This window comes from Phalaenopsis equestris, unplaced genomic scaffold (assembly GCF_001263595.1).
Source record: "Phalaenopsis equestris unplaced genomic scaffold, ASM126359v1 Scaffold000636, whole genome shotgun sequence".
Lineage (NCBI taxonomy): Eukaryota > Viridiplantae > Streptophyta > Magnoliopsida > Asparagales > Orchidaceae > Phalaenopsis > Phalaenopsis equestris.
The window spans coordinates 260,060-276,520 of NW_018165076.1; the positions used below are offsets into that span (position 1 = coordinate 260,060).

Here is a 16,461-nt window from a genome sequence, read left to right on the forward strand (position 1 = left end):
TGATTTTGTCGTGTTGCGTCTCATGTCGTCCTTCGTCGCTAGTTGAAGGACGTTTTTCGGACGCAGTTTCGTCGTCTAGTCTCGTCCTTCGCAGTGCTCGAAGAGGAAAGGTTTGCGCCTCATCCGACGTCTTTACCTTTTGTCCCCTGCTCGAAGAAGAAGGGGATTTCGCCGATCCTATTGTCTTAGTTGTTGGCTTCAGTTTTCTTTGACTGCAACTTCACTATTCCAAACGCCGCGCCTCTGTGATGGCTTCGGACAGAACGTATGTTGTTGCCCTTGCGGGTGTCCACGCCACTGGTACTCCTAAATCGTGCTCCTTCGCTCCCTCGTTTGTGTTGGCGGAGAACATCAAGAAACCTGGTAGGAATAATGGGAAGTCAGCCATCTTTTTTTACAGAAGCAGAATGTAATCAGCTTGCTTCCTTCTGTTGTTTGAATTTGGAAGGAAAATTCCTTTATGAACATCCAAAAATGAAGCTTATTTGTGAGGAATTTGAGTTTATGCACCTTGTTGGGGATTGGAAAATTGAACTTTTAGATGAAAGACACATACTTATTCAACTTAATAATGAAGAGGACTACACAAGCTTATTTGCTAAAAGATCAATCTGGATTTATAACAGAGCAATGAAGAGGATTACACACCTTGTTGGGAAGTGAAAAATTGGACTTTTAGATGGAAAACACATCCTTATTCAACTTAGTAATGAAGAGGATTACACATGCTTATTTGCTAGAAGATCAATCTGAATAGATAACAGAGCAATAAAAATTTTGAAATAGTCGGTGAATTTTGTCCACAGACAGAACCACCATTCATTATGGTCTGGATTCGCCTCCCTGACCCGAAATTTCATTATTTTACTCAAGAAGGGTTACACTTTATTGCCTCAACCTATGGTAAATCACTCAAAAGGGATATTTCTACTTTTAATCTTTTTCGTCCATCTGAAGCCAGAGTACTTGTTGAAAATGACGTCACTCCAATCATTTCTAATGAAATTTGGTTAGGCACACAACACCATGGATATTGGATGGATATTGGCAAAGGGTTATTGGCAAAGGGTTGTGATTGAGCATTTCTCTTTATATTGCTCGAATTTTCGTATGTTCGGCCACTCTATTTCTCAATGTCATTATCTACACCCTCATTTAAGACCAAAGAAGCAAAGAATTCAGCCAGAGGTAGTGATTCCCCCTCCTGATTGCTCCAAATTATTGACACTATTTATCATCAAAAGGATACTCCTAAAGATGTCACTATCATCACGGGTAATATGTCAACCATTCAACCTCCACCCAATGCTCATGATGTAGGTTCCCCGCCTCATATGGAACCCCTTTTCGTGGGGGCAGGGAAGACATTTCATACTTCACCTGTCCTACAACCTATCATTGATGTAACGGGCGACAATATTTTTACTGTGTTTCTACCACTTCATTAGATCGAGCAATTTGTTACTATTAGTAAGGCACATGAAGCTCATGATGTGCAATAGCCTACACCTGTCCGACAATCTTTGGACCAATCCACTGATCAGATAAGTCAATCTTCAGATGAGGAATGACAGGTTTATGCATCCAGAAAGAAGAAAAAAATGGATGTCTACTACCAAACTTGATGGATGATACATTGATTGTTTCGGGTAATGGCATCAAGCTTAACAATTTGTTAGTTGGCTCCAGCCCTAGAACCAGAGACAGAGGCAAGGCTAAATTTGATCATTCGTAAGCTAATTGAATCTATGAGTGTTGGCAGGCTTTTGGCGTACAATTTTCTATGTCTGCATTTTAATCTTTTTTTGTGTATACATGTATTTCCTACGTGTGTGTTGTATGTCGGGTGATTAGGGTGAATAGTTGGGACCATTCACATAACCTATCTATATCTTTTCTCTTTAATATATTGCCCTTGGGCTTAAATAATATAAATATATATATATATATATACATATATACATATACATACATACTTATAGATGTATCCATGCATACATACATACATATACATACACTCATACATATATACATACATACATATACATACATACATACATATAAATACATTACATATACATACATACATATACATACATACATATAAATACATATATATATGGTATGTATTGTGTCTTATGTGTGTATATGCATTTGTGATACTAGAGTTAACCCCAAATGCCAATAAAAGTGCAACTTTCATTACTGAAATCAAATAAAGAATACAACCAAAGACAATCAAAACTAGGAAATGGCGAAAGATAACACAAACACAACTAGGACTTAGGTACAGGGTGATGGTGCTGCGGTTTTGAGAAGATAGCAAGTATGGAGAGTCGGATGGTTGAAAGTCAACAATTGACGACAGCATTTGGTTGTCAGATGGTTATAAGGTGGGTGGCAATGGTGAATGCTGAGGTGGGAGCAGCAGAGAGATGGTGGCAGGGTGTTGAAATGGTCAGGCTCATGGCAGCAAGGAAGGCGGCTTGAAAGGGGTGGCAGCAAGGTGGGAGTTGGCTGGAAGGGATGCAAGCAAGATGGGAGGTAGGCAACTGTAAGAAAATAGCAAAGGAGTTATTTTCTAAGTGGTTGCAGCAAACATGGTGACGGCTGTAGCGGAGGGTAGGCTGTGGGAAGCAAGGGCGGTAGATAAACACCACCTAAAGCGAGTTACATCCGGAGCACCTTCTCACCTTCAGATAAATCCATAGAAGAGAAATCAAGAAGTTGACGGCTGTCCTGACAAAAAATCAAGCAAAAACTAACTTCCAAACCCTATTACAATAAATATGTAGGAAAATGCTAAAAAAAAATGAAGGAAAATAGAAAAGAAAACATGGAAAAAGAAAAATAGGAAAATATCAGCCAGTCTCCCGCAATCGGGGGGAGTCACAACTCACATCCCACATCCAAAGCAGGAGCGCTCTTGTGTTAGTTTCCTAGGTTGGGAGAGGTTAGACCTCACCAAACCACAATAGAAAAAACCAAATATTATTTGCTGATTTCAACTAGGGAATTACAACCACACAAACGGAAATAGAAAATAACAACAACTACAACACACATTCCCGACTAAGATGACTTCAAGATGGTGGTGGAGGTCAAGGGGGCTTGAGAAGGTGGTATTGGGATAGAAAAGGGGTTGGACTGCAGAAAAATAGCAGCACAACAACGAAAGGTTGTTGTCCTGGGCGGCAACAACCGAAGGAGAAGGTTAGGACGACAATGGTAATCTATGGGAATGGGGGAAACGATTGGTCGGGCGGCAGGGATGGTGGTTGTGGTTGCAGCATCACAGCAAAGGAATGTTATCTATGGGCAGCTCAAGCAGGGAAGTTGACAAGGAAACACCAGGGAGCGTCTTGGGGAAAGATGAGGTGGTTGAAAGGGTGGGAACTGCAGAAGAACAACCAGAGAGGGTTGTTTTCCTGTGGTTGTAGCAAAGTCAATGTATGAAAATAAGATTACCATTGATACACATTTCCTCCATTGAAATAGGGGCTAAATCGACTCGGGGAAGGATAAATACCACATCAAGAGTAAGATAAAATCGAAGCACCACTCGATCCTTGGATGATAACCATTACTTCAGGAGAGAGATACAGTCGAAGCACAACTCTAACCTTGGAAGATAACCACCACCTCAGCCGAAGCACCACTTACCCTTAGATACAGCCCTAAAAAAGAAAACAGGGGATGTTGACGGCTGTCATGACAAAAATAAGATCAAAACCTAAAACCTAAAACACCAAAATCAATTATATAAACCCTAGATAGCTAAGGATTGGCCCCATGATAGTTCACTGCCTTGAATGTAATAATAACCAATTGAAAATTTATAATTACAACAACAACAACAAAACATTTATCACACTAAGTGGGGTCGGCTACATGAATCCTTTTTCTCCATTGTGTCCTATTTAGTGTCATATTTTCATTTAATCCTAATAAATTAAGATCATTTTTTATACAATATGCCCAAGTCATCCTAAGTCTACCTCTGCCTGTCTTAACATAAGTCAAATCCAAAACATCTACTCTTCTAATTGAACCATCAGATGGTCGACGTTTAATGCGACCAAACCATCTGAGACGACTCTCTCTAATTTTGTCCGTCACTGAAGCTACACCAACCCTATCACGGATATATTCATTTCGCATTTTGTCTCTAAGTGTAAAGCTGCTCATCCGTCATCCGCCTAATCATTCTCATCTCAACAACACTTAACTTAGTTTTATGCTTCTCTTCTAAAGGCCAACATTCAGCGCCATAGAACATTGTGAAACAAGTGTCGTTTTACATACACCATTCGGAAGCTCGGGATAAACTCAAATTTGCTATTTTTCCCTCATTTCCCCTCACCCATTCCAACTCAGCAGAAAGCATGAGACATAGAAAGAGTGGGATAGAGGAGAAAGTGTTCCCTGGAAAGAGGGAGAAGAAGAAGGAAGAGAAGGAGACAAGCGGCTCACCTGCGCCATTTCCTTCCATTCATCAAACCTTCAAGTATGACAAGAACTCAAGTGGCACACAGGAATGGTTTTTCCGTGAAGTGGAGCGCTCAATCATACTAAAGGAGGAGGAGGGCTTTCACTGAGTCGAAGAAGAGGAGGTAAGATCCAAGCGCTTGTTTCTCCATTTACGCAAGTTTTCGCAAGTTAAAAACTCGAGTCGAGGGCTTAAGGGAGAAGGGCTCACAAGAAACCTGTAGTGCTGCTCGCAGAGGAAGGAGGAGAGTTGTTGCAGCTTTTCCCTAACATGCGGCCTGTAGAAGCTCATCCGAGAGCAGGAGCTCTGAGTGCAGAGGAGCTCAACCAAGCGAGGCTCAATTCTCTCATTTAGAGCAGGCAGAGGGTGAGGTAAGTTAAATTATTAATTTTAATTGATTTAAATTAAATTATGAAGTGTTAATTAATTCTTCACTATTATGATAATTTAATTAATTTTCAAAAAATCCTAATATTGATTCCTACAATTTTAGGGTTTCGACGAGGAAGCTAAGGCAGAAAGAGGGATGAGAAAGTTTCAGATATAAAACTCAATTTCAATAATTAATAATTATTTTCCTAGATAATGTTAATATGAAATTAAGAATCCTAATTTAAAACTTATTTATAATAAAATTTATATTAATGTAAAGTATGCCCAATAGAAAATTTTAGAAGTTTTAAAATAAAATTAAATTGTATATTCCTACAAACATAATACGTATATATGTTTAGATAATACATATACATGTATATATGTTTATATAGGTAAATAAATAACTAATTAAATAAATAAATTTGAAAATAAAGATATAAAATCTAGAATTAATAGAAGAGATGATTAGCCCTGAACAAAAAGCTAATTACTTTTAAATTGTTATTATACGTGTGCCTAAGAACAAAATTGATCTGAGAATAGCAGACGACATTGTTGAGGTTATAAATGTGTTTTATTTTACAATAGTTCTGTTTATTTACTGTTTCACAGTTTTTATTTTAAATATAAAAGTACATATTTTCTTTTAAATGTTAAATGCCAGAGAAATGAATAAAATATAAGATATGCATGCATATGGAAGTCACCCTTGGATAATGTTGGCGAGAGAATGTAATGTATCCGTGTACAAAAATAAAAATGAAATGAAATGAAAAAGGTTGTTTGCCTTTATGGTAGGTTGATAAAGGTTAAATATATATTTATATAAAATATGTGTTTAAACAGTGACCCCCAATATAAAAAGTGTAACAAAAATAAATGAAAGTAAATGAAATTACTTTCTTTACCGTTCGCTTTTACTACACAATCTTTCACTTTTTACTACATTTTTGCGAAAAAATTTAAAATGAGAAGTAATTTAGTTTGATATCCTAGTACAAAAAGAACACCGATAAAGTAAGCATCAAAAATATTTGCCTACTGAGTTGCTTTAACTTAAACTTTAGTTACTAGCAATTTACAGGAAAATTGGTTGTATACTAGATGAGCCTCAGTGAGTAAAAAAACAGGCACAGTGGAGCACAATGTGATTGGTATTTTAGTTCATTTTTTATTTTTATTGGATGTAAATGTTTAAATATGAACAATACATAGTAAATATAATTATATGAAATAGAATGATTCTTTTGTGCTTTGGATTTTATATTTGTTATGAAATGAAATTTTTAGAAAGATTTTTTTCGTCCGGCCGACAGTTCCTATCTTGATAATTTCAAGCTTATGGGTAGGGTCGTGATATTGAAGGGTCGGTCAACCTATCAGAATGCCAGACTGGTGCGGTCCAGGAGCGGTATGCGACTCCCGCATTCGCTATTTGGTGCTTTTGCATCAGCTAAGTTAACGCACGCATCAATTTGTATATGTATATGTATGTTTGTATCTATGTATACATGTATTATGAATGGGTATGATTTACATAGTTGGTGATCCTCATAAAATGGCACAATGAAAATAGCAAACAATTTATAAGTTGAAGTGGCGTTCATGTAGCATAGTATTTATAATAATGGTTGATCAAAAAAACCCAAATATAAATTATACTCATAAAAATATGCTACCATTAATTTCAGCATTTAAAACTTGATCCTTATTGTTTTACCAAACATAAACCCGAGTATTCTTAATTGTGTTCAAATTTAGCATGCAAATTTGCGCTTAATTGTCGCCTAGAGTTAGATCGACATAATAAAACATCTAACATAAGATGAAGACCAGTCAAATCATATGGAATTAGAATTTAACACAATCAACTATAGCAATATGCCAATCAATAGTTATAAGTAGAGGGGTAAACGAAAAAGGCAAACATACCTAGGCAAGCAATTAAATACCTCTCGAAACAATATAAAGCAAAGGCCTCATAGCAGTCGCGCATAATTTCACAGATGAATGCAGCCTTTGAATTCAACAGTGAAAGGAACTGCACAAAAATGAAGACTAAGTTTGATATCCTAGTACAAAAAGAACACCGATAAAGTAAGCATCAAAATTTTACAATAGAAAAAGAAAGTCGTCAGATGGATCAACTTAGTGTTTGTTTGCTTAAGCTTCTGTTTTTCAAAAAGTTTGTTTAAAAACAGTTTTATAAAAAATGGTATTTTAAAGCCACTCAAAAATCACAATGAGTACAAAATGTTATTTTGTGAAAAATGCTTACGGGAAAGCTTTATAGCGAAACCACTTAAGAAAAACATTAACTTCCTAAAACAGCAAACATCATAATAAAGTTAATTCAAATGAGGCCTTATTCGTGTATGCATACTGCAGCATATGTTCACATATAAAAAACATGAACCAAAGCAATTGGAGGTTCAACTGTAATACCAAAAAAAAACGATAACTGTTCAGTAAATTACTACGTCAATAGATTATTAGTTTGCCAACTTCTGATTTATAAATCTTGGCATGCTAATTGTTGTGTAGAGGCTTGGCATAGCTCATTTGTTTAAAAATAAAAAATAACTAAATAGATAAATATCCCATAATGCTAGCAATACGGCATATTGTATTGCAACATGCCAAGTTCACATTGGCACCAAATGAATGTTAGATACTTGGATATTTCATTATTTTTTTAAACATTATATATTAAATACTTCTGATTGACAATAGTTAATTAAAATGACTAATATAGATAGATAGACATAGGTACATAAGCAATAAACAAAACAATACTAGTTAAAAAATATGCAGTAAAATACATGCAAAAGAAGAGAAACCATAGCATGAAACCTAACAAAAAGATAAAAAAATGAGAAAGACCTAAAAATAAAAAAATCAGATATTGGCTCACACACTAAAGAAACAATCTTAGCATACATGAGGTATTTTCCTTTGTAACAGGTTGAGCCTTAATTCACTCCAATCCAACCATAGATATAATTTAATCAAACTTCCCGCCCTAAAACTAACCCAACACAATGAATTGATTCACCTATTACTGAGCCAAAACTATGATTCAGGTTGACCAAATTCAACTTAGATTTGGCTCCAGTGAACTATATCATAAAGACATACATAGAATGTCTCCATAAATTCTAGCCTACATGCTGAAGTGGCTTATAGTTTAAACCCTCAGACCAAATCCGAAATCCCAATCAAAACACTAGAGATGTCATTCATCAACATGGAATGAGGATGAAGAGGGGGATCCATCATACTAAGTTAATCAAGCACTAAATAAGGGGTAATGGTAAATTTAACTAGCTTAGAGGGAAGAACTTGGTTGGCAATGGCAACAGGTAAATTTGGTTGGGCTCTGAAGGAGCTTGGTTTAGGATAGAAGAAGGACCGGTTAACCTTTTGCTGAGTGAGTTAGATTCGGAAGAAGTGGGAGTGGAAAAGAGAATGGGGAGAAAGAGGGGGAGAGGGTGAAGGAGGGTTTAGAAGGGTATTAACAATCTGCTGCTTTGATGGGGAGAGAGAGTTAGGCTCAAAAGCTTCATATCATCATATAATAATGATTCCATCATAATATTTAAGGCACATCCTTTTATAATAAGACACCCGCTAACAAAAAAAAAATTACAGTAGTTTCATAATATTTGTAAAAGCAATATAACTAATCGATGACCCATGATCATCCTGTATAACCTAGCCTAGTAAAAAGCCCTCTCCATTAACCTCCCCTCCCTTCTCTTTCCATTTCCCAATGAAAACATCAATTTAACCATAATTGCTTTCATCAGAGTTACTTCGCTTTTGCCACTTGCAGCTATGAAACAACTGATTTCTTCTCCTTCGCAAGTCATAAATAATAATCCACCCACAAAATTCAACTTCAAACCCAATCATTCTTCAAAACAAGGAGCTTGAATTAACACAAAGACCCAATGGTACAGAGATCAAGGATTAAAAATGGTGTAAACCTTAAACCAAACTGAGTCAGGCCCAATTAGTATTAGAATTGTATTCAGACGAGAGTCAACCCAATGTTAAGTTAAAAACTAGACCTGTAGACGGGCATTATCTGACATAACCAAATAAATATATGTGAAGAATCAAAGAAATTCCACTGTGATACAAATGTCCGCAGCATAAGAAAGAGAAAACATAAAAAAAGCAATTATTAGGAAAATTCAACACATAAAAAATGTGTCAAAAGATGATGAATGGGTTCATGCATGATGCATAGCTAGTAGCCCAACTAAATAGTACATAAAGGTTTACTCCTAAAACTAAACACCATATTTGAGAGATGGGTTAAAATTGAAAAAGAATCAACAAATAATTATGCTGAAAAGTTTGAGTTAAAAAAACTCTCTTATTGCATTTACTAGGTATATAATAGCAATAAAGTGCCTTCAACAAAGTATTGGAATTTTTTTTTTCGTTTTTCCTTTTTTTTTTTTGTAGGACAACAATAAGGACAACTGGATTAGTTACTTGATGAAATATAAGACTTTTAGGTAAAATGATGTTAAACTTGCAACAGAACAGCATATGGCCAAGCGAATATAACACTAGCTGCAAAATAATTATCGTCTAAAAACATAGAACATAAGCAATTGACCATCCAAATGACAAGTTAATGGTTTGAAACCAAGTCATTGGAATATTCTTATACAGTAAACAAATAAAGAGGGTATAACTCCACTTAAAATCCAAAAAAAAATGAAATAATTACAGAAAACAAGGGGAAATTAAATCAACAATTAACAATTGTAGATTAAACAAAGAATAGACAGCCTATAATGCAGTGTAAAATAGCTTCAAAAACACTGACATCTTCACCATAAAAAATAAATGTATCATCACAGTTAGCTTAAGGGTTGGGATAAAGTAAAAAAGTACCGATTCAACAGCGTAGACAGGAACCATAAGAATGATGCCAATCAAAAATTTCTGTTCCTGAAGAAAATAACAATCACAGTTAGCTTTTTCCAGTAGCACAAGGAATCATATCACATGGTTCTAAGCATATGCACATAAAAATTCCAAACTAAATTTGTGCATTCAACACTTTTATCTATTCCCATAAATATTACATAGGAATGCACAATAAAAGCCACACAGAGAAAAATGATAAATCTCCATTATGCAATAGTTTTCTCTATTGCCATAACAACAAAAAAATGCACAAAATAACAAATAAGAAAGAACATAAAAGATACCTCAGGCTGATAGTAAATTACAAGATGCTCCAAAACAAGAAACAGAGACAAGACTACTGAAACCAACATAAATATGCCCGCACTTAAGATCGGCCAGCTCAGTAGTATGTATGATTGAACATCCAAGCTGAGATTTGAGAAGCCTGATGACTCAGCCATAGAAAAATGGAAAAATATTGAAGGGAAAACCATCTTCAATGCCATTTTAGCAAAAGCGGTAGAAGTTCATAAACTCCAAAATAAGAGTATCCATACATATAAAATAACTAGCAATGTGTCCGGAGTTCATGAGTACATAGCACTCTGCTTCAAAAGTTCTCGTAGACAAAAAACCATACTGATTGACATTATTTTCTGCACATGATGACGAACTCAGAGCATGAAGACTGATGTTGGAGAAAACTGCAAAGATCTAGATTCAACAAAAAAACAAATAGTAAGAATTTCAAATATAAAAAATTAAATAAAAATTTGTAGACCATGCATGCTTATTATAATCCAAATGGCACAGAAAAATATTGTGACAACAGTTAAAATTTTAATCCATTAGATCAAAAAAGGTCAAATTAAAGATCATTCTAATGTGAAAGCACTATGGCAAATATGGAATATTTAAACCAAAAGCTTTCTACGGCCAAGAATCAAGCAAAATTATGAAACAAATAATAAAACAACAATAGAACATGACATTTACAGAGCAGTCAATTGCTTTGTTTCATCTCTCTAGTGCATTAGTTGAGTCTTAGTATTTTCCAGATATTCAGACATACCGTAAATGATTAGCAAGAAAAATAAAGACCAAGTAAGATCTAGAAACTTAAATGTTATACTTCTAAGTTCTCTTCTCAGCCAATACATCTGAAAGGCACAACCCTAATGGATTCAAGAGGTGAAGCTATCATTGGCACATGTCTGTCCATGTGATACGTGAAGTAAAAATTAAGCATTAATAAATGTTAACGTATAATTAACACGGAAGGTAGAGAAAGTTGAAGCAAGCAACAACTTCCCTTTCTCAAAGGATTGTTTTGGTTTAAATCATGATAATATTTTCACACGAAAGTAATTTGGAAAGAAGATTCTTCTCTAGAGCCGTCTCCTGCCATGAATCAAGTTACAATAGTTTCATTTCCCCAAATAAAACACAAATATGTACTAAATTTTTTCAATCCAGACTTTGGAACACAGCTTAGCATTGATAAAGAGGTGCCATGCTTGTATTCAACTTCTAGATGATTGACTGCTATTGTATTCAATTTACGGATAATCAACACTTTTATTCAACTTCCAGAAAGTAGGATATGACCCACAGCATACATCATTTTTTGAACAAAGGCTACTAAAACAAGACAATAAACTCACAAAAAGTTCATACACCTCATTTGGCAAAGGTTTTTTATTACTTGCTCATGTTTTTCAACAAGAAAAATATATCAGTTTTATGCCATTTTGATAAGTGCACCAAAACTGTTGCATTGAAAAGTTCAGCCATATGAAAGCCAAAATATGGGTTATCAAAAGGCTTATCAAGTATGCTTTCACAAAACATACATTAACGTTTGACCTTCTTAAGACAAAAATGCCCTTGACTAAGCTCAATAATACCAAACAGTATCATATTCCCCATTTCATTAAATATTAACATGACTGCTTTCTAGTTACATGTAAATCCTTCCATCAATTCATTTAATTCCTTTCCTCTATCACAATTTGAATGCCCCAATATTACTCCCTATTTATGAACACATCGCTTTCAATCTTCTCTTCTACCCCACCCTGAAAAACGCTATCATAGTCATAGTAGTTATTGGGAAAGCTCTCTATCACTTGTACTCTCATCAACCAGCAAGTAAAATATTGAACTCAAGAACCTTTGAAACACCACGAATCTAGTTGACGAAGGTAGTTTCCCACATCTCATGTAGATATGCACATTCCAAGTCTTATTCCGTTAGATTAATTATTAATAGGAATGATCAATTGGTAAAGGATCGCATTGCTTAATTTTATTATAAATTTTAAATGAATTATTCAAAGAGAATCAAGTACTATTTTGTTTTTTTTAAGTAGCAAACAATGTGCCCTTTTAAGGGATGAATTGTATGAATCTTATTTATTGCTACTACACAAATCATTCTATGATTAATTAATTACTACTCTAATTTAAATCTATTTCATATATGCATAATTATTAACTATTAGTCCTAAAATAACTTTTTTAAGGAGAAGATGTTTTTTTTTTTAAAATAGGCTTTTAGTTGTTATCACTTATTAATTAATAATCATGTCTACTTTGGTCATTTAACCAAGTCAGGTTACTATCTAAAAATTTTTTTAACAAATAAACTCATCTGTCACAGCACCTCAAAAAAGTAAACTAGCTTCATTTGACAGGACTTATGATTTAATGGTTTTTCAATTAAAATTTTATAGAACTAACTTTATTGTAAACATTATTTTTCCCAAAAAACAACTTTACGAGGTAAATTGTGGGAAAAACAAGGAAAAGGCTATCTGATTTCTTCATTCAAATATCTCTTACATTTTTTCTTTGGTTACTTTTCTTACCACAAAACAAGCAGAATATTAAATTAAAGACTTAATAATAATTTTATTAAAAAATCATCTGATTTACTTGAAAACACAACACAAAACAACATAGCACACTGCAAAGCAGTACTGCTCAGCACAACACAATGTTGCCAAACTAAGGCTTAAAAATACTCTCCAGAGCAATCTCTTGCACAAAAAAAATCTACATTACAATCAATATGTATTGAACCTAAGAAAAATAAATCATAGTACCAAACAACAACAAGCCTTTATCCCACTAAGTGGGGTCGGCGACATGAATCCTTTTTCTCCATTGCGTCCTATTGAATGTCATATTTTCATTTAATTCTAATAATTAAGATCATTTTATATACATATGCCTAAGTATTTTTAGGTCTACCTCTGCCTTTCTTAACTTCAGTCGAAGCTAAAACATCTAATTCCTAACTGGATCATCAGATGGTCGGAGTTTAATGTGAACTAACCATCTAAGATGACTCGCTCTAATCTTGTACGCCATTGGAGCTACATAAACCCTGCCAACCCTATCGTGGATATATTCATTTCTCATTTTGTCTCTAAGTGTCAAACCACTCATCCACCTACACATTCTCATCTCAGCAACACTTAACTTTGTTTTATGCTTCTCTTTTAAAAGCCAACATTCTGTTTCATAGAGCATTGCAGGCCTAACCACTATCTTATAAAAGTTTTCTTTCAGTTTAGTGATACTTTCCTATCACATAAGAGGCCCGAAGCATTCCTCCACTTCAACCAACCAACATGAATTCTACTAAAAACATACCCATCTATATCACCATCACTCTGAACAATAGACCCGAGATATTAAAAATATTTGCAACCTTTAATGATTTGATCACTCATAGTTATAACTCTGCAACTAGAGCTACTACTATTAAAATTACATTCCACGTATTTAGTTTTGTTTCTACTCAAACAAATGCCTTTAGACTCCAATGTAGACCTCCATAATTCAAGTTTTTTCTGAACTCTTTCTCTAGTTTTATCTACAATAAGGATATGATCAGTGAATACATCTAGTTTTATCCATAGTACCATAAAAAAATGAAAAATTTTATTCAATCAATTAATAAAAGTTAATACAAGAAAGCATACAAAATAATAACTGTCCATTTTAGTGGAACAAATGTCCATAAAATAGCAAAGGAGCAGAACACATAACCACCAAAATGGCAAAGCACACAGGTTGAAAAAAAGCCAAGGAGCAAAGGAGGCCTAAGTTCCAAATGCCTCTCCATAATTAATGGATACCTAAAAAAGATGAGTTGCCATTATAACAATTTTCATTGCCAAAACTCACACTGAAATTACTATTCAAAAATAATAACCAATGCTACTTAGATCACTATGAAACAATATTTATGCATCAATTTCATATAATACTAGCTTGTTAAAAGAATGAATTACTACTATCAAGATATCAACCGATTGGCAGATAGAAATAAATTCAAGGTGCTAAAATGCCAACATGTCATATATCTCAGCCTCTTTATGCAAATGTTCTGCTAGCTTTTAGAATAAAAATAGAGTTTAAGTGCTGAAATGATTTAAAATGTACAGATTAGAATGGCTCCTATTCTAGACTTCATAAAGAAATTTGATGAAACATCTAACCCATCCATCAAGCCTATAGCTATAATAGAGAAAGAAACAGATAAGTTGCTAATTTGAAAAAAAAAGGGCATCTTAACCAACAAATCAGGATTTCAGAAGCACAATATCTTTCATTTTGACATGCCTGCATTTCTTCCTCCAAAAGCCATGAAGGTTTTATTGTCTTTGGCTACCAATGCATAAATATAATGACTAACTCCTCTCTAAAAAGAAGAAAAGATTAAAAGCATTGGTAAAGCCCGCATTGTTCCATGTTCAACTTCTCCGCCCTGGCAATGGGATTGCTGGGTCTACAAAAAGAAAAATTCTAAATTTTAATATTGAATATAAGATTTGAAGGCAGTTGAAACAACATTAGGCTTGCAAGCTGATCAATTCGGACCAAATGTGACAACGACCATCTAATATTGATCAAATGTCAAAGCATAAGTTTCAAAGCATGCAAAATCTATAAAAATGTCTGATGTAAGAAACAATATATGGCAACCAGTGGCCAGACAAATACTATTAAAGCTCTCAAGTAGCTTTTATAGGCCACTCCGACAGAATTCCAAATCAGCCGCTTCTCCCAGAAAACAAAGCTTTTGCAGAACTCAAGGAAGACTACACAAAACTCTAAAAAATCTCAATTTGAAAGAACAAAAACCACAGCAAGCGGCGAACTACTCCATCTGGTCCAATTCACTACTGAAAAAGAAGTACAACTGAAAAACCGTATTACTAGCCATACGCCAATTTAAGAAAAAGAAAACAGTGAATACTATGCCACAAGGTTCGTGTCATTCTAAATCGAAACACCATAAAAAACAGTAGCGTCATCCCTGGATCAAACCCACGCATTTCGTACTCTTAAAACCCTAAACTTCAGTTACTATTGACATTCACTACTCGAAGATATCATGAATGTAATGTGAATTAGGGAGCAAACCCTAAAAGCAGAGTTCGGAGAGAGAGTTCCACAATCAAGCAAAGGATCCGAGTAATCAGCGAGAGAGAGTTCAGGAATGGCGTGCAAGCTTCACAATTGTTTTCAACTTTCGCCCTCCTTCGGACGAGCCGGATGAAAACTTCCGGAGGAAATCGTAGGGCGCTAGCGACAAAGAGGCGCATGGGTAAAGACCTGCAGGAAATTTGTGCGATAACCGCTATCTGTGGTCAGGATTTTATTTTACCGCAAATCGTACCGTTCATAGACGAGTGTGATAAATTGATAAATGCGGGTTGTCGCATAAAATTTTGCGAACGTGATGCGGGCCTGCGACTTCCGGTATGTTTGTTTCTTTGATTTATATAAATTTTTCTCCAACTATTAACATCTTAAGATAATTACACGCCGATAATCATGATTGGAGAGGAATTTTCTTTTTTTTTTCCTTATTGGTAAGGGACATAGATGGCTGTCACATTCGACAATTGTATTTTACTAGAATTATGTATATTTAATCCAATTTATTACACTGTCTTATTAAAAGGGACATGAATGGCTATCCTTTTCTGATCAAATTATTATTTGATTTTGGTACATCTCTGGCAATTTTCTATCATCCGGGACACGAATTTCGAGGTATGAGATAAATTTGGATGCAACTTTTTCAGCAAGAAATATTCAAATCTTACAAATACTCATCCAAAAATCTGATTTCGGCAAACTTATTGTAAAACTATCCGGCTCGACAAGAAGAACCCAATCTTACCAAAATCAATTCAATCTGAGTCAAATCAAGCTAAGATCAAGTCATTAAATCATTCTTGAAAGTTTTTCGTATATATTTTGAAGGTTAAACAAATGTTGAATCTAGCAAGACTATAGTCGAATTAAGCGTCTCGATAAGACAAATCCAACAAGACCAAGATTGCTCATTTTCGACATTGTTAAGACACTCAAATATTCATCAAACGTCGTTTGATTGAAAGAAGTTATCGGACCATCCGATCAAAGTGGTTCATATTCTTATATTAATTGCACACAGAACACTATGAATATAGCCCTACCTTTAGAGGAGTTTGAGGCTTAAGAGAGAAATTGAAGCTTCGAGAAGAAGTTGAGGTCCAACGTAATCTCTATTACCGTCGACCACTGTCGACCACCATTGACACCTGCCAACCGCAGTCGACACCCGTCAGCTGTCATTGATCTCCACCAATCGCCGACAA

General features: G+C 34.8%; 1 protein-coding gene across 4 annotated transcripts in view; it reads right to left on the minus strand.

Annotated features, from left to right (window-relative positions):
* The window catches only part of LOC110030042 (protein LAZ1 homolog 1), a 51,055-nt gene extending 35,556 nt beyond the window's left edge, over window positions 1–15,499 (minus strand). Inside the window, exons 1-6 of one of the 4 annotated variants that reach the window (XM_020732582.1) lie at window positions 15,236–15,422; window positions 14,432–14,597; window positions 10,354–10,510; window positions 10,099–10,241; window positions 9,779–9,835; window positions 6,797–6,905 (exon numbers count right to left, since the gene is read on the minus strand). In XM_020732582.1, coding sequence (XP_020588241.1) covers window positions 6,797–6,905; window positions 9,779–9,835; window positions 10,099–10,241; window positions 10,354–10,510; window positions 14,432–14,437 — 472 coding nt within the window. In that variant the 5' untranslated portion in view covers window positions 14,438–14,597; window positions 15,236–15,422. Of the gene's footprint in view, window positions 1–6,796; window positions 6,906–9,778; window positions 9,836–10,098; window positions 10,242–10,353; window positions 10,511–14,431; window positions 14,598–15,068; window positions 15,107–15,235 lie in introns of those variants that run through there. The other 3 variants (XM_020732583.1, XM_020732585.1, XM_020732584.1) reach the window with 3 other exon arrangements.
* Window positions 15,500–16,461: the final 962 nt, after the last annotated feature.